This window comes from Gouania willdenowi, chromosome 5 (assembly GCF_900634775.1).
Source record: "Gouania willdenowi chromosome 5, fGouWil2.1, whole genome shotgun sequence".
Taxonomy (NCBI): Eukaryota; Metazoa; Chordata; class Actinopteri; order Blenniiformes; family Gobiesocidae; genus Gouania; species Gouania willdenowi.
The window spans coordinates 42,161,263-42,186,203 of NC_041048.1; the positions used below are offsets into that span (position 1 = coordinate 42,161,263).

General features: G+C 36.0%; 1 protein-coding gene and 1 long non-coding RNA gene across 3 annotated transcripts; one reads left to right on the forward strand and one right to left on the reverse strand.

Moving 5' to 3' along the window:
* Positions 1 to 2,831: 2,831 nt before the first annotated feature.
* Positions 2,832 to 23,640, forward strand: ptpdc1a (protein tyrosine phosphatase domain containing 1a). Of its 2 annotated transcripts, none has more exons than XM_028447096.1 (11): positions 2,832 to 3,000; positions 4,027 to 4,094; positions 11,479 to 11,672; positions 13,583 to 13,754; positions 14,426 to 14,506; positions 14,575 to 14,693; positions 15,893 to 16,030; positions 17,161 to 18,092; positions 20,085 to 20,270; positions 20,818 to 20,931; positions 20,998 to 23,640. In XM_028447096.1, the coding sequence occupies exons 3-11, from the start codon at positions 11,561 to 11,563 to the stop codon at positions 21,100 to 21,102; spliced, it is 1,959 nt and encodes a 652-aa protein (XP_028302897.1). In that variant the 5' UTR covers positions 2,832 to 3,000; positions 4,027 to 4,094; positions 11,479 to 11,560; the 3' UTR covers positions 21,103 to 23,640. The 2 variants fall into 2 exon arrangements, with proteins under 2 accessions (XP_028302897.1, XP_028302898.1); XM_028447097.1 differs by having other exon boundaries at positions 11,577 to 11,672.
* LOC114463505 (uncharacterized) lies at positions 20,167 to 24,913 on the reverse strand. The gene is made up of 4 exons (XR_003674101.1): positions 24,467 to 24,913; positions 23,440 to 23,532; positions 20,863 to 21,246; positions 20,167 to 20,261 (listed from the first exon to the last, which is right to left on the reverse strand). It is a non-coding gene; the product is annotated as an uncharacterized LOC114463505 (long non-coding RNA).
* Positions 24,914 to 24,941: the final 28 nt, after the last annotated feature.

Sequence of the window (24,941 nt, forward strand, 5' to 3'; positions counted from 1 at the left end):
CGATAATGATTTAATAGTGTCAGAAAGGGCGGGAAATAGGGTTGGGGGTAATCTAATCTATAATGTACAGTTAGTTTAGACTTGCAATTAATGTGTATGACAAATGATGAATGTGGTTAAATTGACAAAAATAATCATGAAATCTGGTAAAAAGAGGTTAAAAGTGACAATAATGGGTCAATATATGTGACATTAGGTGAAAAAGTGATAGAAATGGTTTATAAGTGATGAACATGTCTGGAAAGTGGAAAATGTGCAGAAAAGACATTAAAATGTGATGTAGAAGTGTCAGAAATGTGAGAAATGTAGCAAAAATACATTAAAAGGAGCAAAAATACTGCACGAAAAAGTGATGAAAATATGGTGAGTTTTGTGTAGTTGCAGAAAAATGGTAAAAATAAGCAAAAATGGGCTGAAATTGTTAAATCGGGCGACCCCCTCCCAGTGTCTGGGTCCTGACCCCAAGGTTGAGAACCCCTGGTGTAGCTGAAGGTTCCATGGAGCCTCATTAAACTGATTTTTCTTGGCTGAACAAACACTTCCCATCATGTATAAAATCATGTAGAATCGGATCAATTCTGCCAAACCAGAGCAGTTATGTTAACACATGTTTAGTTTCAGGCTTATAGCATTAGAGCTGTCTGCTACAATAACTCTGAAAACAATAGATTGATCTCCCAAAGGTGATCAATCAATCAGACACTGAAACCACTGAGCCAACCTGAAGGAAACATACTGGTTATTATTATTGGACGTCATCATTATTGACATTATTCTAACACAGGGACATGTTTCAAACAGTAGAAGGAGCTTCTAAAGAAGTCTAAAGTGTCTTTTTAATGTTTCATAAATCATTGTTTATTTTAAGATTTTAGTTACATTTGAACATCTAACATAAAGCCAGTAATATATTTTTGTCTTTCTTGGATAAACTTTAATACAGATCCTCCTGAAGCTGAAGATGTGATGACTTTTTGTTGCCAAACATCATTTGTTTCTTGTTATTTGTTAAAAACCAACACAAACTTTGTTAAATTATAGACTAGATGAGTTTTACCCCTTAGTGCCCAAATATAAATCAGTAGATAAGGGGAATTGCATTTTATTAGTGATTAAAAAATAAAAAAAATATTTTGATCTCAGTTGTATTTCTAAAGCTATTAATTTACATTTTATATATGGTGATGTAATTTTCTCTCCAAATTTGTCAGTTTCACATCAGTTTACAACTTACTATGTTCTATTAGGTCTGTGTATACGTGTATGTGGAGTTTATATACTGTACATATATGCATGTTTGCATTTTTAAACTTAAATCAATCAAATAAAATAAATAAATTCAATGAAATTAAATATGCAAAAAGAACAATGACATTTTGGGAAAAGTGAATACAAGCCTTTTTTAAAATGTATTTAATGTTTCCTTTTGCTTAAAGTTATAAATATGGGTCATTAGTGTAAAAGCAATGAAAGAAAAAGCCTCCACTGGGTATTATAACTAATATCACTGTCAAAGTATCAATGAAGAAATCATATGTTGTTGCAAAAGTTTTATGTTCTACATGTGGATGTTGTAGATTTATTCACATATTAAAGCAAACCCACAGAAAACAAAGTCAACAAAAATGTAGAATATAATGAGTAGATTTAACTTTAAGGTTCTCTGTCTACGTGTGCCACGTTTATTGGAACAATAAAAGCTTTAAATGTATGTGAGTTCTGTAAATACAAGCATAAGTATATAAAGTGTTATGTTTTGTTGACTAACATCTCCTCCTGGTGGTCACCTCTGGTACTGAAGGAAGAATATTTCTACCAGCTGATGACAATGAACAGTTACATCAAATTTGACAGGTCAGAAATCAGAAAAATTGCATGTAATTAGGCAAATATTAATAATAAAAAGTATGTATCCTATAGCCCTTAATGAATTAAAAATCATCTCAGAGTTTTTAGATATAACCTGCTGCTGGGAAACAATGGTGATGCCTTTAAAACATGAATGATGTAATTGTCTTTATTTAAAGAACAACTCTAACGAACCTAAGCAGACATGGACAACTGGCGGCTCGGGGGCAACATGTGGCCCTCGGTCTAATTCTGTGTCCTCCAAAGTAAATGCACAAAAAGACAAAGAATAAAGTTTTCAATTCACAAAGGACAGCAAAAATAAACAAAAGGAAAACACGCAAAATTACGACATAAATTCACAAAAGACTACAACTAAACAACTGAAAAAATGTACTAAGTTAATACAAACACACAAAATTACAGAAAATATGAACTACCAAACGACAAAAAGCCCCAAGCACATTAACTGATGAAATAAATATAAAATGACAATAATAACACACAAAGGAAAATATACAAAAATAATCTATTCTAAATGCTGACATGAGCGTTGGCCTACACACAGTTGTGTGATGTTTACTAATGGACGCTGACTCATCTTGTATTGTACTGTGTGTTGTATTCTGTTAGATTAATAAAGTTTAATTTACATCTAAAGCACATCCATATCAAGAGGATTCAGAATCTTTTGCAGCAATTTAAAAAATAAAATAATCAAACTTTATTATATTGTTCATGTACAATAACAGATCCATGCCTTACTTACACACATGATGTATGATAATACTGTAAACAATAACAAGTGAATTAAAATAAAATGAAAGAGAGAGAAAACAAAAAAGAACAAACAAGTAAACACTCAATAATTCGAACACATTACGAGCTGAAAATGATTTAATTCATTTTTATAGAAACTTTTTTTTTTTTGTAGAAACTCAGAATCAGCTCGGCGGTCCAGTGACGTCACAGACTAAAGTCTCCACGCCATGTCAGGATGCTAAGCTAAAGCTAGCTGTGAACTCTCTGCACTAAGCCACTCAAACGACGTGTTACGGAGTATTCCGATCATAAAATACGGAGCTAAAGTGTTATATTAGACAGCCACGTGATGTATAAGGACTTTTGAGGCGCTGTGACGTCAGCAGGACGGTGAGTTCAGCCTTTTTATTAGCACTGAGCTAGCTTTTGCTAATTAGCTTTAGCTCGCAGCATCAGCACCGACACATCGCGCTGCTGTTTGCTGACGTCATCAGGGATGGCTGCGGTGCACGTGTGCATCCATCTATCCACTGGTTCCAGTTTAATGTCTGATTTTAACCCGTAACTGTACATTTGTAAATCAAAGCTAGCTTTGTCTCAGAGAATCCACAGCCTCTAAAGCTCTAAATATAGTTATTTTATTGTAATTATAACACACTTAACGTGTTTACTTTTAATAATATCATATAGCATCATTAAACTACAGCTACAGATATCTATTTATTAAATATTCAGAGATGTTTCAGTTGTGAGTTAAAAGAGTAGCTTTACTTTTTCAAACCAACCTCACTTGTCTAATACTGTAAAAATAAAAGGAGTATAATATAATTTAGAAAACAACATTTATAGATGCAATATGTGTCAGAATAACACTGAAAATAATGAGTATGAAACCAATATCAGGGGTTAAATTAAGGGACTGTCTAAAGGATGAAATAAAACAAAGCAGCAACATAAACCAGTTTAAAAAGCTTTTAAAATCATATATCGTTAGTAAGAATAAAAAGGAAGAGCAACAATTTAACCAAGGACAGCAATGACAATAAATAATATGTGTAATATAATTTTATAAATTACTCAATAAACATAATAAACGGTATATATTGTGATAAAGTATATTATGAATTTGAATATTACCACTCTATATTTTGTATTATTGAGATTAAATTTGTATAATAAATAGTAGAACATTAATATTATGTGCATGTCATGTACATACTGTATATACATATGTGTACGTATATATGTATATACTTAATGTTTGTAAACAAGCTTTTGCTTCTACACCTTTTCGGCTGATTAGTTGTTTTTTTTCTGAAGACTGTCAAAATGAATTCATTCATAATATTGTGCTTTGTGTCAATATTTCATTAGAATATTTGAAGTCAACTGAAGTGTCATTGATTGTTCTCGTAGCCTCTCTATGGAGAATCCTGCAGAGCAGCATCACTTCCACCTGACCTGCCCCCATCGATGACGGCCAGGTAACAACAACTATTCTTTATTTATTAGCGATGCACCGAAATGAAAATTATTGGACAAAATATTGAAAGAAATGACTATGCAAATTATTAGTCCCATTGCATTTATGGCTCTGAATACGTACTAACTACTGATATTAAAACATTGTAATTATAAAAAAATACTAATGCTTCAAAGAATAAATCAATTAAAAATATATGAAAATATGTATTTACCACTGGCATTCTAACAATGCACAATCTATCTATAGAAGCAAGGAATCTCTGTGTCTGTGTGTCAAATATCTGTGGTGAGACAGACAGAGATCATATTCTACATAACTGTAGCTTGGTTCAAAGCTGTGCGACGAGGGATTTGTTTGGACTGAAATAGTCAATTCAATGAATAATTTCATTTAAAAAAAATAAGAATTTTTTTGCCGGAGCCTTAAGTCACGTGGTGCACTACAGCCAATCACTGCACATCGTAGTCCCGTCGTACTCACATGTGTGCACTACAGCCGAGCGAGCAGCCAAGCCAGCAAACACTGTGTGTGTTTGTGTGTACATGCATCATTTTGGCTGCACACGCACGCACACACGCACACACACACACACACACACACCTCAAAACACGCCCTCACCACACATAAGTTATTTATAATAAAAATATACTAAATGAGTAAAATAAAAACAATAAATGAAACAATATTAATGCAAAAACTGCATCTCATTGGGCGCTGGGCGGGATGTACGTGAAATAAACTTTCTAATAAATAACATATTCTCAAACATAAAATACCTGAAATATAATAAAGATAAGTTCCTCACAGCTTGTTAACATCTTTTTTTACAAACAAAAAGTACAGCACTAACAGTTCCAGCATGTAGCCCTGGGTTTAGACCCTCATATTAAGTAAAATGAACTTGTCCACATTGTCTGCTAGGGATGTAACGATTCTCTCAACTCCCGATACGATTCACGATACTGGGTTCACGATACGATTCTCTCACGATTTATTTTACAAAATGGGACTGTAGACAAATGATGAAAAAATATTCCTTTATGTTTTTTTGGGAAAAAACTAGAAAATACTATTATTTTCCTTTTATTTTTCATTGTCAAAAGAATCCCTTGATAAACTATTCAAAACAATGCAATTTAACTAAAAATAAATCTTGAATGAAATAAATAAAGGAATAATACAAATGAAGAAGAAGCCTATTAATTTAAATTCTGGTTCTATAGTAAACAATGCAAAACTGCATAATAGTTATTTTTCTTTTTAAAAATGCAACTGAAAATGTATTTTGTGCCTTAACAATTTGACTTTAAAAAACAGTCATTGCACTGTATTTACGTCAGATATTTGTTTGGACCAACAGAGGGCGCTGGTAACCCAGTGGTCGGTTGGCATTAGGAAATTCTTGCAGTTAAGAAGAGATGCTATGCTAGCAGACAGAGCTAATAGAAAAACGTGACTTTTACAGATATTCACGTAATATTACAGATATTCTTTCGGTGCTAAAGGGGTAAAGAATCATTTATGAACATGTTTAAGAGTAGAAGGCGGCCAGAAAGAAAGTAGTAGCAGATTCCGCCCGCCGCGTACACTGCTGGACAAGAGAAGGGATAAATATATAGCACCCTATGCTGTTTAAAAAAAGTACTGCGATTCAATTTTCAAAGTATCGATGTCAATCGTGATACCTATGAATTGATTTTTAACTGCCTTACGATTAATCGTTACATCCCTATTGTCTGCAATAAGTGCATATCTGCTATTTGTAACATTATACAAAGTATGAAAATAAAATGAATAAAAAAATACAACTGTAGTGGCGCTTTGCCGTTGGCTTACGCATGCTGTGTAGAGTGGATGTTATTGTTACCAAAAAAAAAAGAAAATACCAAAGGTAATAAAGTCTGGTCTCATATGTCAATCCATGATGAGCAGATGAGATGACCAAAAACCAGGATGTAGATATGGCAGAATATGAAAAAACAATATAACTTCACACATTTAGCACGGTGCCGTTAGCACGGTAAAAACGTTTGTTCTCCAGCACCTGACATTACACCCTCCTTTTAAACTAATTAAGGTAAGCCACTCCTCTAGCCACTCCTCTAGCCACTCCTCTAGCCACTCCTCTAGCCACTCCGCTAGCGCCCTCTGCTGCTGAAATGGCTCCACCAACAACACTGTTGTAAAGTGCTGCATGGTAGTTATTCTCAAATAAACAAAATGTATATAAAATAGTTAGTGCTACTGCACATGCCTTTGACACGTTTTGGACAATATCAGATTTAGCTTCTTTATAAAGGTCTGGTGTTATTGTCCAACTAAAGTGTGGATGAGTGGGTGCTTCATAACGGGGCTCAATTTCCTTCTGCCTGTGTCTAAAACTAGCGTTTTCAACGAGTGAATATGGTTTTAGATCCACTGCTATAAAAACTCTGATGACAGTTGTTACAGTTTTGATCAGATCTGAATTACTAGGCAGAGGCTGCTTAAATGCTGAGTCAGCTGTGTTTACACTGAGGACGTTTTCTTTCTTATCACAGTGATATTCACACTCAGGTGGTGACGTTTCATGTGAGTTAGGATGTTAGTCGTGTTCTTAGAAACATTCCGGATCTCAGCTGAACAATGTCAGCACACTGCCCTCGTTTTATCCACTGGTCTTTCTATGTTGCAGTATTTCACCTGGAAGCATAAGTGTTCCCAAGCAGGAGACTTTAGCGACAGGGGGAGGGGCCTCCAGCTCTGGTTTCTCGCTAGCGTTAGCATGACGTAATCCGGGCTGCGCATGTAGCTGCAGGCGGAAGTAAACACACGTAACTCACCCGTGCACAACCCTGTACCCTAACCGAACGTACCTGTACCAAAATGGTTCAATACAAAAACATGTATTGTTAAATCCTTCATTACAGAAAAATACACCAAATAAAAAAATATAAAGATGAGTAAAAAAACAAAACACATTTATCATGTTCATGTCACATAGAATAAATCAGGGAAATTTTACTTTGCACCCACAAATAAACCCCTTTATAACACTACAGAGTATGTACACCTCTTTGTACATCCAACCTTCAAACACATACTCATTTAGACATAATTAACAACTCTACTTAAGCTCCTCCCACTATATGAATACATACTTCCAACGGGCACTGTATTAGTATAAAATAAAATAAATAAAATGTTAAACTTGACCCACTCATTATAATGTACAAGTTTATAACTGACTGAGCTGGAAGAGAGTCACAGTAAATCTGTTCTCATTAATACAATGAGGGGCGGATTCACCAAAGGTTTAGGGGTCCACGTCACTCCATGCACTAATAAGGGGTACAAACTCCAGGGAATCAGGACCGCGCGTGTCCTGTGGTGCTGAGATCATGGATGTCGCTCCACTGAGCTCCTGTGTCTCCTCTTTATGCTTTGAATGTAGATCACAAGGAGCATCAGTCTAGAATCAGCTGATCAGCTGTTACGCAGCGATGGAACAATGTTCACATCTGAGTTGTGATGACTCAGCACTACTCAGGTGCTCAGACCTGCTGATGATGTTTTCCATGGACTAATAAGATCAAGGTCACAGGTCCTGGCAGAGCAGACACATTAAATTAGGGGTAAAAATAACATTAGGTTTTAAAGTTTATTAACCAGCATTTTTATTTGTTTATATATTTTTCTACATTATTGAATGTTTGTGCAGCGGTCCATCTGCCTCCAATTTAACTTCTTTAAACGTCATTTAGTGCTTCTGTGCACTCACGTCTCCACCACGTCTATACGCGCAGACATTAGTTGTGCAATGTTAGTGAATTCTCCACAGCAGGTGAGGAAACGGCGCCACCTACGGGTTTAGGGATGCACCTGGTTTACCAGCGTTTATTTCAGATCTTAGTGAATCTTCCCCACAGTGCATTGGAGTTTTTCAGCTTTTGTGTCAGATCAGTGTTGATGGAGGACTACATGTAACTACAGTGTGGACCCGACACATAAATCACACTCCGTCATCTGCTCAGATGTAAAACACAGACTTCCACCACTGTTCTCCAACGTCATCACAACATCCTGTTATGTTCGACGTGTTTTGGTCAAAAACCAAAAATGCACTTTTTAGTGGTGAACTTAGCAGTGCATTACAGGTTTCTATCAAAGGTTCTTCATAGATTTAGCTCCAGAATGTACCATCACCTCCTGATAATAAACCACACACACAAAATAAGGAACATTTGAAATATCTCAAATCTGTTCAATGAAAAACTGCTTAAAAATACTACATATTTGTAGGTTTTGCTGAGATCACATTTTCTTACTGTCAGCAATTTAATTAAAAAAAGCAAAACACTTTTCTTTAAATCTAGAAACTCTAAAAATATCTAAGGGTTAATTTTGACCTCAGTATTGAGATACTGTCGCCCACTGTTGGAATCAGGAAAAATAATAATAATACATCCTGGAAAAGTGGAAATATAACTTTTTTTGTCCCATACCCAATGAAAACAGGTCCATAACAGACTTTTGGACACCGTCCCACCAGTTGAGAACCCCTGGTTTACAGAAAATTGTGATATTTATCAAAAAGTGGTTGGTTGAATACTTTAAATGGTAGGTTTGAGGGAGAAAAAAAGAGTTTTTCTGTTTTAAAGAGACTCTGATCAGTGATTGGATGAAAAATGAAAGGTCAGGAAGTGGATGATGTGTCATTAAAAAGTCATCATGAGAAGTTGATCTGTGAATAGTTAATGAATGACAGAGAGCTGTGGAGGGGCACAGTTTCACTGTTAGCACATGATGGTGCTGCTGTTGGAGTGAAACGTGAGAACCAATCAGTCTGAAGAGTGTGTGACACGGATACAACATACTGGATTACACACACACACGTACAATAAGAATACGATCTAAGAAAAGAAGACCTTCAGCTCAGTGTGGAGCTGGAAACAATTTAACAGCTACGCCATCAAATTAAGAGTTTTCAGTTCAAACTACTCACATTCTTCAGTTACATCGGATTAAAAAAAGAATAAGCTCAAAGGTACAATTTATTTAGTTTTTCCCGTCACAGATGATGAAATGTTGCTCATATTCTCCTAGAAAGTCATTCTTTAAGGATGTGCTTGAGTTTTATTCCTACAATCAAAGTTAAATACTTTACATAGTTTTACCACACATTTCAATATCAAAATATCCTGAGAAACCTCCTCATAAAAGCCTCAATTTTTTTAATGATATTTGAATATTTTTTCCATATTCAGGAGATTCCATTACCAGTTTTTACCACCCACCATTTCTGGTAATTTCCAAATTTATGGGAACATAGTCATGTGATATATCATTTCAAAGATAATTCAACGTAAATTATGATTATGATCACAATTCGATTAGGGGCCCACCCCCCTTTTTTCATCAATTTTCATTAAAGTTGTTTTCTCATTTATTTGTGAGTCAAATATTGTGACAGTTGGTGGTACCGAATTATTGACACGTACCAATATATAAATGGGGCCTATTACTCTGTATGTGGCACCAGGGGGCCCCCGGGGGCCCCATTCTTCAAATTACTACTCCTCCATTAATGCTCATTGAATCAGGCTGTAATTTTACATGAATATTCTATGAGCGGACGTCAAGAGCCCTCAGAAACCTTTTTGAAAAAGGGGAGGCCAGGGGCCCACCCCCTTTTCCGGTACTTTCTAAATTTATCGGAACATAGTCGTGTGATATATCTTTTCAAAGGCAATGAAATGTAGATTACCGTTTTACGTTTATCAATTTCATTTCAAATGACTCGGTGAAACCAAGTCATTTGACTGAATTCTTGGGAAGGTGGTACGTGCTATTCAGCACGGAGACGTTCCGCGGGCTCGACTGTAGTTCATTAGAACTTGCTATTCAGATTTTTACATTTATATTGCACATTTCCAAGAATAATGGAAACACAGCTAGAGAAAACATGAATCATCAACTAATTTAGTTGTAGATTATCTTAGTCCCTCCAAATACACAAATTCAATCAAACTCCACAGTTTTTGCAGCGCTCATAGTTTCCCTATGTTTATATCACATGATGGAACTCATTTTTAATCAAATACTGTTGCAAGAACTGATATTTTTACTGAAATCCTGCAATTTTTCTCCAATTATTCTTCAAAATTTCCCAAAAAAAATAAATAATTTGTCAGAAAATCAAGGAAATGTAAGTGAAGATCATGTACGGCCTGAAATCTGTGACTTATTGCCAGTACTTTACGTACTTTACATACTTTTGTGATACATTTCAATATGGAAACCTCTGAAAAACCTCCTCATGAAAGCTTAAAAACTTTTTAGTGATATGTATTTCATTATCAGGAGTTTCCATTACCAGTTTTTATTGAACTATCTCAGTCCCTCCAAACACACAAATTCAATGAAACTCCATAATATTTGAGCACTCACAGTTTTTTACCATGCTTATATCATATTATGGTCATTGTGTCATTTTTCATCAAAAACTGTTGCAAGAAGTTAATTTTCCTGAAATTTTGATCATATTCTTCTGCAAAATTTCCCAAAATAAATAAATAATTGGTCACAAAATCCAGGAAATATCAGTGAAGATCCTGCAGGGACTGAAATCTGTCGCTTATTGCCAGTACTTTACATATTTTACATACTTTACATGTCATTTATATGTGGAAGTAAGGCTGTGCAATTCAGCAAAATCCAATTATGATTTTGATCATTACAAAAATAACATAATTGAGAAACAATTATTATTACTATTATTTATTCATTTCTTTTTTGATTTTATGCGTTTCATTTGCTAAACAAAACAAACTTCTTCGATTTCAGATATCTACAAAGGATAATGTTGGGCAAACACCAATTATTAATATTAACTTTAGTTGTTTAATGCACGTGCTAGCCTAGCCTGCAGGCTAACATGAGGAAAGCTGTTGCTAGCGGTCTCTCAGGAGAAACGCAGCAAAAATGCTTGATTTTAGTGTTTGAAGGATTTTTATTTAAGTTTAAAGAATATATTTTCCATTGTGTTGTACAAAAAAGAAATTAAATTTTGTTTGACAAATAATCATTTGAATAATCGCGTTTTTAATTATGACTAAAATAATTGTGATGATCATTTTTGTATAATCGAGCAGCCCTAGGTGGTAGTGCAAACTGGGGCACAAACATTTTTAATTTTTTACCTCTATAATCTATTGACCACTTGAGATCAAACTGCTCTGTGTTTGTCTCCTGAACTAAAATGAGTTAAACAGCCCTCCACAGCTTGTATCTTTAGGCCACGCCCACCCCGCTGTACAGGTGCAGTGGTTTTGTCCGTCCCAACCTGCTGATATCACCGCTCACTTCCTTCTGTCTTTCCTTCCTTGGGGGAATTCTTCCAGACGTCAGAGCTCGTGTTTCTCTCTGCTCCAGCGTTATCGTCCACTCTAGTGGAACTGAAGGGGCTAATCGCTAACGCAGTATATGCTAACCCTTTCAGCCTGGGCCATGGCAGCAGGTGTGAGTATGCTGAGTGACCTGTCTCACTCCCCAGGCTCCGTCTGTGGTGGAGACGTCAGCGCAGACATGAGAACAGGTAAGAATCTGATACAGTGGATTATTTAGGTTTTAGTCACGTTTGATCTCAGAATATTGGTTATTTATAGCAGGGGTTCTCAACCTTGGGGTCACGAGACACTGGGGGGGGGTCTCCAGATGCCTTCAAGAAACTAAGAATATTTTCTGAACAGTTTGAGCATATTTTTGCTTATTTTTACTATTTTTCTGCAACTCCACCAAACTCACCATATTTGAACCTATTTTTATCACCTTTTCTTGCCACATTTTTGTGAATGTATTTTTGCTACATTTCTCACATTTCTGACACTTCTACATCACATTTTAATGACTTTTCTTTCTGCACATTTTTCCATTTTTAAGACATGTTTAGCACATAAACCCTTTCTACCACTTTTACACCTAATTTCATTATTGTCACTTTTAACCTCTTTTCACCATATTTCATTTATTTTTGCCAATTTAACCACATTCATCATTTGTCAGGGTCATTATTTATCCGTTTAAACTAATTGTTCTAATATTGACACTTTGAACCATTTTTACCACTTTTTTTGTCTGTTTTTATCCACTATAATTTACAACTTTTAACTAATGTCTGTGGTTTTTAAAATCACATTTCTCCTCCTTTTCCACCATTTCTGGTCACTTTGAACCATTTTATTAGTGATTAAAACCATGATTTCCATCTTTAAGATGACTATAATAATAATAATAAATGTTCCTGGATAACAGTGGATATTATTCAGATGAATAAATAAATGTGGTTATCACAGATTCATAGAACAATAGACCATCATTTTACTGACTTATGGATGGACCCCAAAAATCTCTCCTTTATTCCCCCTTATAGATGGTCCTGTCTCCACATGACTGTTCTTCAATGTTCATGTCTGTGTTCAACCACCTTCAGCTACAGTGGGGGTCCCTGCTCTCTGGGACCTTTATTTTTGGAGGGTCCCCGCTCTCTGAGACCTTTATTTTGGAGGGTCCCCGTTCTCTGGGACCTTTATTTTGGGGGTTACAGGCCTCTAAAGTAATTCATAAAACATAATTAATACATAGTAGTTCAAATACTAGTGATGGGTTTGTTTTAAAGCAAGACTTGTTGGTTTTAGTTTCAATAGGTTAATGAAGTTTTAATATGTTGGTTTAATTAATAACATGAAGTCATATTAACTCTAAAAATGAAAACAAGCTAATCCCAAAGGGTGAGCTTTTCCTAACTGTCAGCGATGCTAAACATCCCATAGCAACACAATGACGTCAACCTCTGATAATACGTATACAAAATAAAGTGAGTGACAGTAAAATCTTATTTTATCTAGTTTAATGGGCTGAACTAAAAGGTTTACAAACAATATTCTGTGGTTATTTTTATGAGGATCAATGACTGCATTTCTTTTAGTTAAAAAGGTTTAAATCAGTGTTTTTCAAGTTCGGGGTCGTGAACCCATGTGGGGTCGCCCGGAATTCAAAGTTAGTCACCTGAAATGCTTAGTAATTTTTTTTTTTCTAATTATTGATTAAAATTATATTTTTGTAATTTTTTGAAATTGTTATTCCTTATCAAATTAAAAACATAATAGCACCATAGCACTTTGAAATTACTAAGTGTACATTGCTTTACAAATTAAAGTTATTATTGTTATTATTTACACACACAGTTTCAAACAACTGTTATATACTTTCACTTCCTCAAATGTAAATATAGTTTAAAAAAATACAGTTTAAGAATTTTATAATTAAATTGTTGATTAAATAAATAAATAAAAATTAAATATTGGTTTAGTTTTAGAGGAGGATCAAATGTCTGATTATTTGAGACAGATATTGTGATTTAATGTTAAATGATTAGACAGTATTTAAATGTTCTGGGTACAGGAAGCAGCAGCAGCTCATAGACTAACTTCTCCTGGTTTTCTTCAGCCATTCCCAGGGTTCCTACAGCCAAATACACTAAGATGGGGGAGACCCTGAGACACGTGATCCCTGGTCACATGCAGTGCTCCATGACCTGTGGAGGAAAAGCCTGTAAATATGAGAACCCGTCACGTTGGACTGATGAGGAGCAGGCCATCAAAGGACTTTACTCATCCTGGTACGTAACGCACTGATTCATTCCTCACGGCTCTCACTGATGGAGAAGACTTAATGTAACGTCAGAATATTGGCTTTAAAGCTGCTCGGGAAGATCATTTAGTATCAGATAAATACTCATAGATCAATAAATCTGATTGATCTCCACTGTTTGACACTGTGGGAGAAGTTTTTCCCGTTCTATTGTCTTAAAACTTTTTTGTTTTGATTATTTTTCTGTCTTGTTTTTTTTTCAGTCCATTTTTTTATTTTTTATTTTTTAGTCTCAATATTTTTTTCTCATGTTTTTTATGATGAAAATGAAAAATAAGAAATTAATCAGGACTTGAAAAAAACAAGCCAAAAAAATATTAAGACAAAAAAAAAAAAAAATCCACATCATGCAAAACAAAAGATAATCGTATGATTTAAAAATGTGTTTACAGTTGTGACTCTTTTTGTAATCCTATTCTGTACAAATGTTCTAATTAAAGAAAATGTGTCGTACACAATAATTAAAACTATGAGCAGATAAAGAGCAAATATGTAAGTATGATATCATCACTGTACTGTGTTGGTTCTGTCACAGAAATCATATTGATAGAAACCAACTCAATAATGATTAGCAAAACCAAAATAACTAATCAGTTTGATCTTTAAATATTGAAGAATTAATCATTTCTTGTTCTACAGGATTACTGACAACTTGCTCGCCATGGCCAGGCCTTCCACAGAAATCCTAGAGAAATACAACATCATAGAACAGTTTAAAAGGTACATCCTGTTTCCTCCTCTAGTTTATATGTTTCAGTTTTAACAACGTGTGTGGGTCACATGTTCAGGTTTGGTTTGAAGACCATCGTGAACCTCCAGAGGCCTGGAGAACATTCCAGCTGTGGGAATCCACTGGAACCGGAGAGTGGTTTCACCTACCGCCCTGAAACCCTGATGGAGGCAGGCAGTGAGTATTGATTATTGATTAGTTATAGTGATGGTGGTCAAAGTGTTGATCAGCTGTTGTTTATGTAGAGCAGGCTGTGAGAGGCAGTGTGTGTGGGGGTTCATGTGTCCATGGTGATGTGTAACTGGTGAAAGATGCTGATTTAACAAACAGGGACTTTCACTAACGAGCTCTGTGGAGACTTCAGTCCCTGGGACCTCATTAGAGACACAAACACGTATCATAGGTTACTACCGCTGTGACACACAAAAGCCCCCCCATAAAATAGGTGAAAAATGTAACATTTATTGTGACTATTGTTCTTCAAAACTCTTAAAAATAACATAAAATAATATGAAAACATATATTTTGAAGTATATTAAAATATTTCTCTCTATTTTTCATTGTTCAGCAAGGTTGTTCTCGCCCCCCAGCTTGGGAACCATTGGGTTACCCAATGAAATGATGGATGGGCTAGCATTGCTTGTTAACTTGTTCATACAACCACAGGTTTTAGTTTTTTTATTATAATTTTTCTTTTTTTCTCTTTTATTTATTTATTTTTCTCTTAAAGGGATTCTTCACATTATTATGAATCATATTCATTTAATGGCCTTTTATAAATAGGACTATTTTACACTTTTAGAGCCTGTGTTCCTCCATCTTGAAATCATGTGATTGATGATGTCACACGGCCCCACTGCCTGTAAACATCTCATTGTTTTCTATTGGAGTGAAACATTCAGCCTGATTTTTACATCATTTAATACATTTTTACATAATTTAATGGATTTTAGATCATTTAGAAGCTTTTTTAGTCACTATGGTAACGTGTGCTGCTTTTGGTTGCTCTAAAAACCAGGAAAAGTTAAAGATGTTGATGTAAAGCTATTGTGTTGACAGAAATAGGATAAAAACAGTCAAATCTGTGACCACAGGGGGCGACAGTTTCACCTCTGTGGTTTCATAGTAGACAATGAAACAGAGAAGAAGAGCTCTCCTAAGGGACTTTTACTCTCCCTTAAACAGTGCGTTGACACGCTCTGGTGGCTGAAGTTAGAGAGTAAATCATGGACTGTTGTAGACACACAAACCCTGAGGATAGAAGGACTTTTGGGTGGAAGTCTTTAACTTTTCTGTTTTTTTACAGCCTAATCCCATTCCTGACTGAGTTACAAATGACGAATTAATGGTCAAATATACTGATTTGTACGTTTCAGTTTATTACTATAACTTTGGATGGAAAGACTACGGCGTGGCATCTTTAACCACCATCCTGGACATGGTTAAAGTCATGGCGTTCGCAGCCCAGGAGGGAAAGATGGCCGTTCACTGTCACGCAGGACTTGGAAGAACAGGTTAGTACAGTGGTTCCCACAAAAATATACATTACAGTTGTTTGAGAATATGTGTAGTGTTTTGATTTGAAAAGGAATAATAATTTTGAAAAAGTTAAAAAAAAATTAATTTTAATTTTCATTATTATTTAATTAACTATTTAATTGTTTTATTTTTATACTGTATTTTTTTTTAACTACATTTATATTTAAGACAGTGACATTATATAACACAGTTGTTTGAGATTTTGTGGTATTTTAGTTTTAAAAAGAATATTAAATTAAAAAAAATACAAAGCTATGATTAAAAATTTTCATTATTATTAAATAATTTAATTAACTATTTAATTATTTAATTTTTAAACTAGTTAAATTATGTGATGTGTTTTAATTTGAAAAGGAATTATACCTTTTAAAAAGTTACAAAATGTCATTTTAATTTTCATTATTATTTAATTAACAAATTAATCATTACATTTTTATACTGTATTTTTTTTACAAGATTTATATTTCAGGAAGTGAAAGTGTAGAATACAGTTGTTTGAAATGGTTTGTAGTGTTTTAATTTGAATATAATATAAACTCCATTGTTCATATTATTTCATTATTTAATTTTTATATTGTATTTTTTTGTGTGTATTAAATTTTAAATCTTTATCATTATTTAATGATTTCATGAATTATTTCATTATTAAGTTGTTGTTTCATTTTTTTCATTGTTCAATTGTTTAAACTAGATTTACTTTGAGAAAGTACAGTTATAGAATACAGTTGTTTGAGATTGTGGTGTTTTTATTTGAAAAGGAATAAATATTTAAATAAGATATACAAATGTAATTTTAATAATTATATAATTATTTATTGTTTATACTGTATTTTTTTCAGGAAGTGAAAAAGTATAAAATACAGTTGTTTGAGATTGTTTGTGGTGTTTTTATTTCAAAAGGAACAATATTTTTTTAATTACAAAATATGATTTACATTTTTCATTATTATTTTATTTTTAATTAACTTTTAAATTATTTGATTTTTATACTGTTTTAAAACTAGATTTATATTTGAGAAAGTGAATTTATATAACACAGTAATTAATCATTTAGATGAGTTACTAGACATTTCAGTGTGTTGGTTTCTGTCCCTCTGTTCTCCAGGTGTGCTGCTGGCCTGTTTCCTGGTGTTCACGTCCCGTATGACGGCGGACCAATCCATCCTGTTCATACGAGCCAAACGACCCAACTCCATCCAGACCCGGGGCCAGCTGCTGTGTGTGCGTGAGTTCGCTCAGTTCCTGGTTCCCCTACGCAGCGTTTTCTCCTGCGTGGACCCTAAGACCAGTGCCGTCACGCTGACTCAGCATCTGACCCGACAGCGCCACCTGCTGCACGGCTACGAGGCACGTCAGATGAAGCACGTCCCAAAGATGGTCCATCTGGTGTGTAGGCTCCTGGTGGACATTGCTGACAACAGACAGGTGGTAGTAGAGGGCGAGTACAGGGAGGTCCCTGACCTCACCGCTGAGGTGGAGAAGACGGTGTCTGAGCTGGCTCTGCAGCAGCTGGGGAATGAGATGAGAGGGAAGGGGATCCCTGGTCCTACCTCTACATCACATGACCAGCCTCTGGTCAGCGATAGTGACCTGGACCCCCTATGGAGACACCAGAACACAGGAAGTCCTCTCAGCCGGAGGCTCTGCTTCAGTGACTCAGTGCTAAACAAACTCCACTCAGACGTTCTGAAGAACAAGCCGCAGAACCAGCGTTCCCCGTCCCTCAGCAGCCTGAGAACCTGCAGGAGCCCTGGGCTCTGGAGGAGCCCCGGGTTGTGGGAGCCCCTACCTCAGGAGCAGGTCTTCAGCCCCCACCAGCACACTACCATCAGATCAAAGACTCCACAGCTCAGTTTGTCCCTGGATGGAGATGAAGGAGCGTTCTCCTCATGGTTCTGTGAGGAGCAACCTTCCCCTCCATCCTTCATCTGTCTACAGTCTGAGCTGTCCTCAGAGAGCAGGCGTCTGCTAGTGGCTAAAGCTCTCTCCATGGACCTCAGGGACCACAAGCTTCCCTCCAAGGTGTCAGCGTGGCAGGTTGGCTTTGATCTTTGACCTTTGATCTTTTCATTGAAACACTTCATTAATCATTCAAGCTCTTTCAAAATAAGACAGATGTCCTCACTAAACTTAATATGTGAATTAGGGCTGGGCGATATGGATCAAAACTCATATCTCAATATTTTTTTTCTCAAAATCACGATATACGATATAAATCTCAATATAATATTTTAATTCAAATTTAGACAATTCAGGGTTAAATTTGCTCATACAAAATGTCACACTGACAAATTTATTAACAAACAGCTGCACAATATGTGCTACTTTTTCTCCTCTAAGGGACAGCACGTGCGAGTGAGTTCTGTAGTGGTGCTTGTTTAGATGAAGGTCTGGGTTAGGACCATCTAAATGTGCTTTTCATGTTGTTCTGAGAAGTAGAAAGAGCAGTGACTCCTAAAACAGGTATTTTGATACAAATTTATGAAATATTTATATATCGATACAGTAATTTTCTATATTGCCAAAATAGAAAACTCGATATATCTTGACTCTCGATATATTGCCCAGCCCTAGTGTGAATTATAAAGTAGCGGTAACCATTTCAAACATTTATCAGAACATATATTAACTAAGCTTTTATGAAAGCTTAGTTAATAAAGTTTTTCTTAAAGTTCTCATCTGGTAAAAAGCCAAAGTCTAGTTTCCTTCACGAAGCTTCCAGAATAATTCGACCCTTGACGACTGAGAACCTTGAGTAAAACTTTTATTTTGAAGGGGATTTATTAATGCTACAGTGTCATATTTATCTACTAAATAATTTTGGTCAAATATTTAACTCTTTTAGAAAAGCACATTTTGATTTATTTCTACATAATAGCTGTGTGTAAATACATTTTCTAAAAGTACAGGGCCTGTCCTGAAGCTGGATCAGTTTATCCTGGATTAATTTATCCTGATATCTCTGCGTTAGCTTCAGCTAACCAAACATTCTCTGTACTATGAAGCAGGATATAAACACGTGCACTAATCTAGGTGATTTCGGCCTGGCTACATGCGCGCTGCTGTAACAGGGGGCGGAGTTAGCAGCATCAGACCTATCACAATCACAGAGAAACTGTGTAGAGCATGAACTTTGACCCCCACCAATCTTTTTACTGGTTGGTCGTACAGCTTTGGTCCAATGAAATAAAATACTCCATTTGAGATGAACTGTTCATAAATATAAGCATCAAACTTGTATGATAACTATTCATTGAGATATGGAAAGTGTTGTCTTTTGACACTTGATGTGACCAAAAAAGGTCGACTGCACATCCTTGACATTGTCCCTGTGAGATGTCACACGTGTCATTAGTGCTGCATTAATACCTAGTGATCAGTGTGACTTTATTACAGCACACACGTGTTTCTATTCATGTACAGTAACTGGGTGCAGTCTGTGTCTCTGATGCTGCGTTCATACAGATCAGCCTACATATATTTATATTATCTACAGGACTGAGGTTCTCTACAGAACACATGAATAAATGAGGTTTTATCATCTGACTAATGTAGATATAAATCTCTATGTTTCCTATGTCATTGGTAAATAAAGGATAAATATTCTTACTTCTGCCACATCAGATCCACACAGCTCACTCGCTAATATCCTAGCAATATCCAGCCTAAGTTACCATGGTGATTTAGCCCGGTAAGACGTTATTCAGCATCATAGCACAGCACACACCCAATAAATCCAGAAAGTTAGGGCGATAAAAGTGAATTCAGCTTCAGGCCCTAAATGTAGTGATTAGCTCAAAGATTAAACATTATGATGACACTGTTGTGTCTAAATCCATTTTTAAAGGCTGAAAATACAGTTTAGTTCTGTGAACAGGGAATTATAAAGTAATTTGTGAAATATCATTTGTGTTTTATTCATTCCTTATTGTTCTAATGCAGTGATGATCTGTATTATTCCATCTCTTTAATGAGTAAATGCAGGTAAAGCTTGATTGTGAACGTTGACCTCTGTTTAATCTTTTGCAGACAGAGCTGAACTGCAGGGAGGGGGCGTGGGAGCGTCTGGTCCTCGAGAGAGACCCTCTGGTTCTGTCAGGTCTGATGTGGTCCTGGTTGGAGCAGCTCAAAGATCCAGTGATCAGCAGTGATGACATCACAGCTCTGAGTGAGAACAAGGTCCACCCCCACAATGCTCTGGACTCACTACAGAAGGTACAGAAAGTTAGCTTAGCGTTAGCTTAGCGTTAGCTTAGCGTTAGCTTAGCGTTAGCTTAGCTGCAGACGTTAACAGAGGTCAGAGACGAGATGTTTCATTAGTGATCTGACATTTGTATTCTCACTGAGGGAAAAAATGTCAGGTATGGGCAAATGGTGGCACGGGGGCCAAATGTGGCCCTGGTTGTAACTTTGTGACCCCCTTGAGATTAAATCCCCTGAAAATTGTTTTTCAAAAACTTGGAAATAACAAAAACTACTCAAAACAACTCAAAAACACAACAAAGACCCACAAAACGATAGCAAATACACTAAAAACTACATAAAAGATACACAAATTGACTAAAAAGATTTAAAAAATTACTCTTAAAACACACAAAACTACAACAATAACACTAAATGGCAAAACACAAAACATCAATAAAGATGTGTGTGTGTGTGTGTGTGTGTGTGTGTGTGTGTGTGTGTGTGTGTGTGTGTGTGTGTGTGTGTGTGTGTGTGTGTGTGTGTGTGTGTGTGTGTGTGTGTGTGTGTGTGTGTGCAGGCTCAGCGTGTCACTCTGCTGTGTGTCCTGGACTGTGCTGCTCACCTCCTTCTCGTACCTGACGATGACGTTGAGAAAATGTTTCTGGATCAAACCATCAAAGTTTTTACAAAGGTCAGTTTAAAGTTTAAACTAAAGCCTTAAAGTCACGGCGCAGCTTTTCACTCTCTCTCTCCTCAGATCGATCAATCGTCTGATCAGAACCAGTGTCTGTACAGAACCCTGAGATCCATCCTGAAGCCCGTCCTCAATGATCTACGCTCAAAGAAAGGAGGAGTGAAGTAGAGCTGCCCCTCCTCCTCCTGAGCCTCACATACGTCCCACGGTCTGCCAACATGTTGGTTTCTCTTTACCTGAAGCTTTGAACACATTCAACCACTGCCATTATTCACGTTTAGGTGCTCCAGGTGTTGATCAGCTTCATTTCAGCTGTGAAACAAACAGTTTTGAGAAGAAAAACTCACATTTTCATCCACACTTTCAGGGAATAATCTCCATTAAAAGACGTGTTGAGTTTTAAAAGTTAATATTTTCTCATTCCTTTTCACGATGTTAACATTCATTTCCAGAGTGAAAACTTAATGCTTCTACGATACACAAAAATAATGTGTTTTTTGTGGTTGAAACATTTTTTTTTTAAATATCACAATATTTTTTACCAAAATATGAATACTGATTTATTTTATATGTGTTAATTTATTCATATTTAGCCTCTAATGCTGCTGACGTGGACAACTGGCAACCTGGTGATCACGTGAGGCCCTCGCTCTAATCTTAACGACTCAAAAACATTACAAATGATCAAAATGGCAGCTAAGAAGCAGAAAATGACAAATGTACTGAGAAATTTACATAAAGAGGGAAAACTATACAAAATGACAACAAATATACACAAAAATGAGAGAAAAATTCACTAAACAAGCACAACATAATATAAAATGACACGAATCAAAACTACAACAATAAGACATGTTTTTTTTATGCTGTATTAATACTCATATTGGTCTTTATTGTAAATCAGAGGTGTCAAACTCATTTTAGTTTAAATACAGACCAGTCTGAGCTTCATGGGCCACAGATTTTAGGTTAGAAAAGAGCAAATTCATCATTAATATGCCCTAGTTTTCACTTCCATGTACAAATATATACCGTATACATGATAAAGTATGTGAGTATATCAGTCCCTGCGGAATATTCACTTACGTTTTTCTGATTTTAGGAATTAAGGGAAATTTTGAGAAATAATTTGAGCAAAATTTGCAAGATTTTTGAGATTTTTAGATAGTGAATGACTGCCATTATGTGGTATAAGAAGTGGAAAACTGAGTTCTGCAAATACTGTGGATTTTAATTGAGTTTTTTGTATTTAGAGAGACTGAGATATCAACAACTTAATTACTTTGTAATTTACTAAATGTTTCCTGTTTTTTCTGTCATTTTTACTTCCTAGAGTGGGCCTAATTTGATGCTCTAAAGGGCCTGATTTAGTCCCCGGGCCTTGTGTTTGACACGTGTTCTAAATGCTGACATGAGTGTTGATAATGTGGCCCTTGGATCAGATACATTCACATCTTTGGCCCCCAGTGTCATAACAGTCGCCCTCCTCTGCTCTGAACAGAAACATGTTTTATTAAACCTCAAATGCAGTCATGGACCAAAGTATTGACACCCCTGGAGTTTATCCAGAAAATACAGCCTTTCTCTCAGAAATAGTTGCAATTCTAAATGTTTTTGGTACACATGTGTTTATGTCTTTGATGTGCATTGAAAAAAACACAAAAAAGCCAAAATGTACATAATTTTACACAAAATTTTAAATATAAATCATTTTATTTCATGCATGTGATACTCGTAATGTGTAATTAGATTCAAGAGTGATTTCTATATTTCCAGCACCTGTTACTTTATACAGGTGAGTTTAAACCAGCATCACATGACAGTTTTAAAAGGGTGTTTGTCTGGTCTATTTTTTTTAATTTTATGTAAAATGATGTCATTTCTGGCTTTTTTGTGTTTTTTCAATGCACATAAAGGACACAAACGTGTGTAAACGAAAAGCATTTCTAATTGCAACTATTTCTGGGAGAAATCGTGTATTTTCTGGAAAAATTCCAGGGGTGCCAATAATTTCGTCCATGACTGTATAAGGTTTTTAATACGTGGTTTACATTGATTTGATGAGACGTTGATAACTTAAAGTGACTCCAGGACAATAAGAAATCAGTCATTGTAGGATTTTGGCTCATTTGGTTCAAATCTACATTCATGCATTTAATCTGGATTTAAAAAATAATTAACTTGCTTTCTGTCAAAAAAAGGTTGAAACATGAACTCACAAGTCAAATTATTAAAAACAAACTGAAAGCAGTTTTTCTGACGAGGCCATTTATTATTCTACATAACTCAGGATATGATTTAGTGAAAGTGATGAATGAGTTCAGTAATACTTTAGTGACGTAATGCTTCTGTTTTCCAGCATTCAGGTGTTTATTTAATATGACTGACATGTTTCCATGTTCATGTGTATTTATAATTCACTGTCTTATTTATTCCTATTTTAATGCATTTAATAATGGTTTGTTTCAGCACTATGTGTGCGTGTGTGTGTGTGTGTGTACGTACCAAAAACAACGCCATTGTAGCCACACCCACTGAGGATTGTGTGTGTCACTCGTTGCCATCTCTGCCTCACTTTGTTCTGCATGTGTTGATGATCTGTGGATTATTAACATGCACTATTTTCTCATTCTGCTTCTGATCAGATTAAAGATCAATGACTCCACCCAATGATTATACATTTTTTTGTGTGTGAGCATAAAGCAAAGTTAAACTACCAGATTAAAAGATAAACCCAGACTAATTTAAACAAGCACTACAGCAGAATAATTACAGTTCAAACACAGTATTCACTGACTGAACCAAAACCCTGATTAAAGTTCACATCAAAACTCACGTAACATTCTCTGTATTTATTAGAAAACAATGGAAAGGTCTGAGGTGGATGTGAAGAAACCATTTACACAGCAAAAATCAATAGCTCTCTTATGGAGGTAGATTTGTGTCTATTTATCAATAATAATAATAAAATAAAAAAGTTTGATACCATTGCTGGTCGACCAATGAAAATCCTGGTCGACCACGACGTCATCGACCAATTAGTCGACTAATGTTGGCAGCCCTAGATCTACCTCCTTATCTCTCTTCAGTCCTGCTTGTAAAGCAAAGACAGGCGTTTTCAGGAAAACATCTAATGGCATTTTTAAAAGAAACCAAAACGATTAAATTAATTGTTATTTTTTTTCATTGTATGCATTAATTTATGTCGAATCTGCTGCTCGACTCTCCCTCACCGGAAGAGGCGCTCACTGCTGATACCATCCGCCAATAAATACCACAGAAGAAGAGTACTCTAGTGTCTAAATCAGGCAAATAAACGTAGTTAAATCATGTATTACATGTGGAAACACGTAATATATTCATCAAATATAGGTGTGCAGAATTATGAGGAGAATATTTAAGCAGAAACTTAGTTTTCATCAATATTTCAGGGAGGTGACGTTGATCCGCCGGTAGGAGGAGTCACTACTTCCGGTTAAAGTCACCAACAAACAACGAAGAAGAAGTGGAAGTGCGCGTGTGGCCGACATACAGACAGGAGAGCTGGTGGTGGCTGTACTTCGGTTCACGGTGAGTCTCTTTGGTCTGGAAGTTTCCAAACCCTCCGTAAAACCTGTCGGTTTGAGGCGGAAGCTGCGCAGCGTGAAACCGGAACTCTTTGGCCGCGCGTATGGCCATGCGGGAACGTGCTACTAGCTTTAGCTCCCGCGCGGCAGGGTCAGCGCGTGCAGGGCGGATTCACGAGTCAGTGCGTAGCCGCGAGACCCCATGATTTACACTGAGCATCACGAACCAGGTTCAACGACTGTCCGTTATAAGGCGACCTAGCCCCGGTACCGGAGGAGAATTGAGGGCACGGCCCGGTACCACCGATCACCGTCCGTGGATTAAAGTGTCCCCGTTAGCTGACGGTGAGTCCCGGTATCACAGGCAGTTAGCTAACGGATCGGTGTTTTCTACAGTCTGTAGCAGCCCTCAGCACCGTCACTGACCGGAAGTCCTGGTTT

Excerpts from the sequence above, each read along its gene's own strand:
- ptpdc1a (XM_028447096.1), top strand. The coding sequence starts at position 11,561 with ATGCTAACCCTTTCAGCCTGGGCCATGGCAGCAGGTGTGAGTATGCTG. Across the intron at positions 14,507-14,574 it reads ATCATAGAACAGTTTAAAAG|GTTTGGTTTGAAGACCATCG; the intron begins GTACATCCTGTT and ends TCACATGTTCAG. Across the intron at positions 16,031-17,160 it reads CGCAGGACTTGGAAGAACAG|GTGTGCTGCTGGCCTGTTTC; the intron begins GTTAGTACAGTG and ends TCTGTTCTCCAG.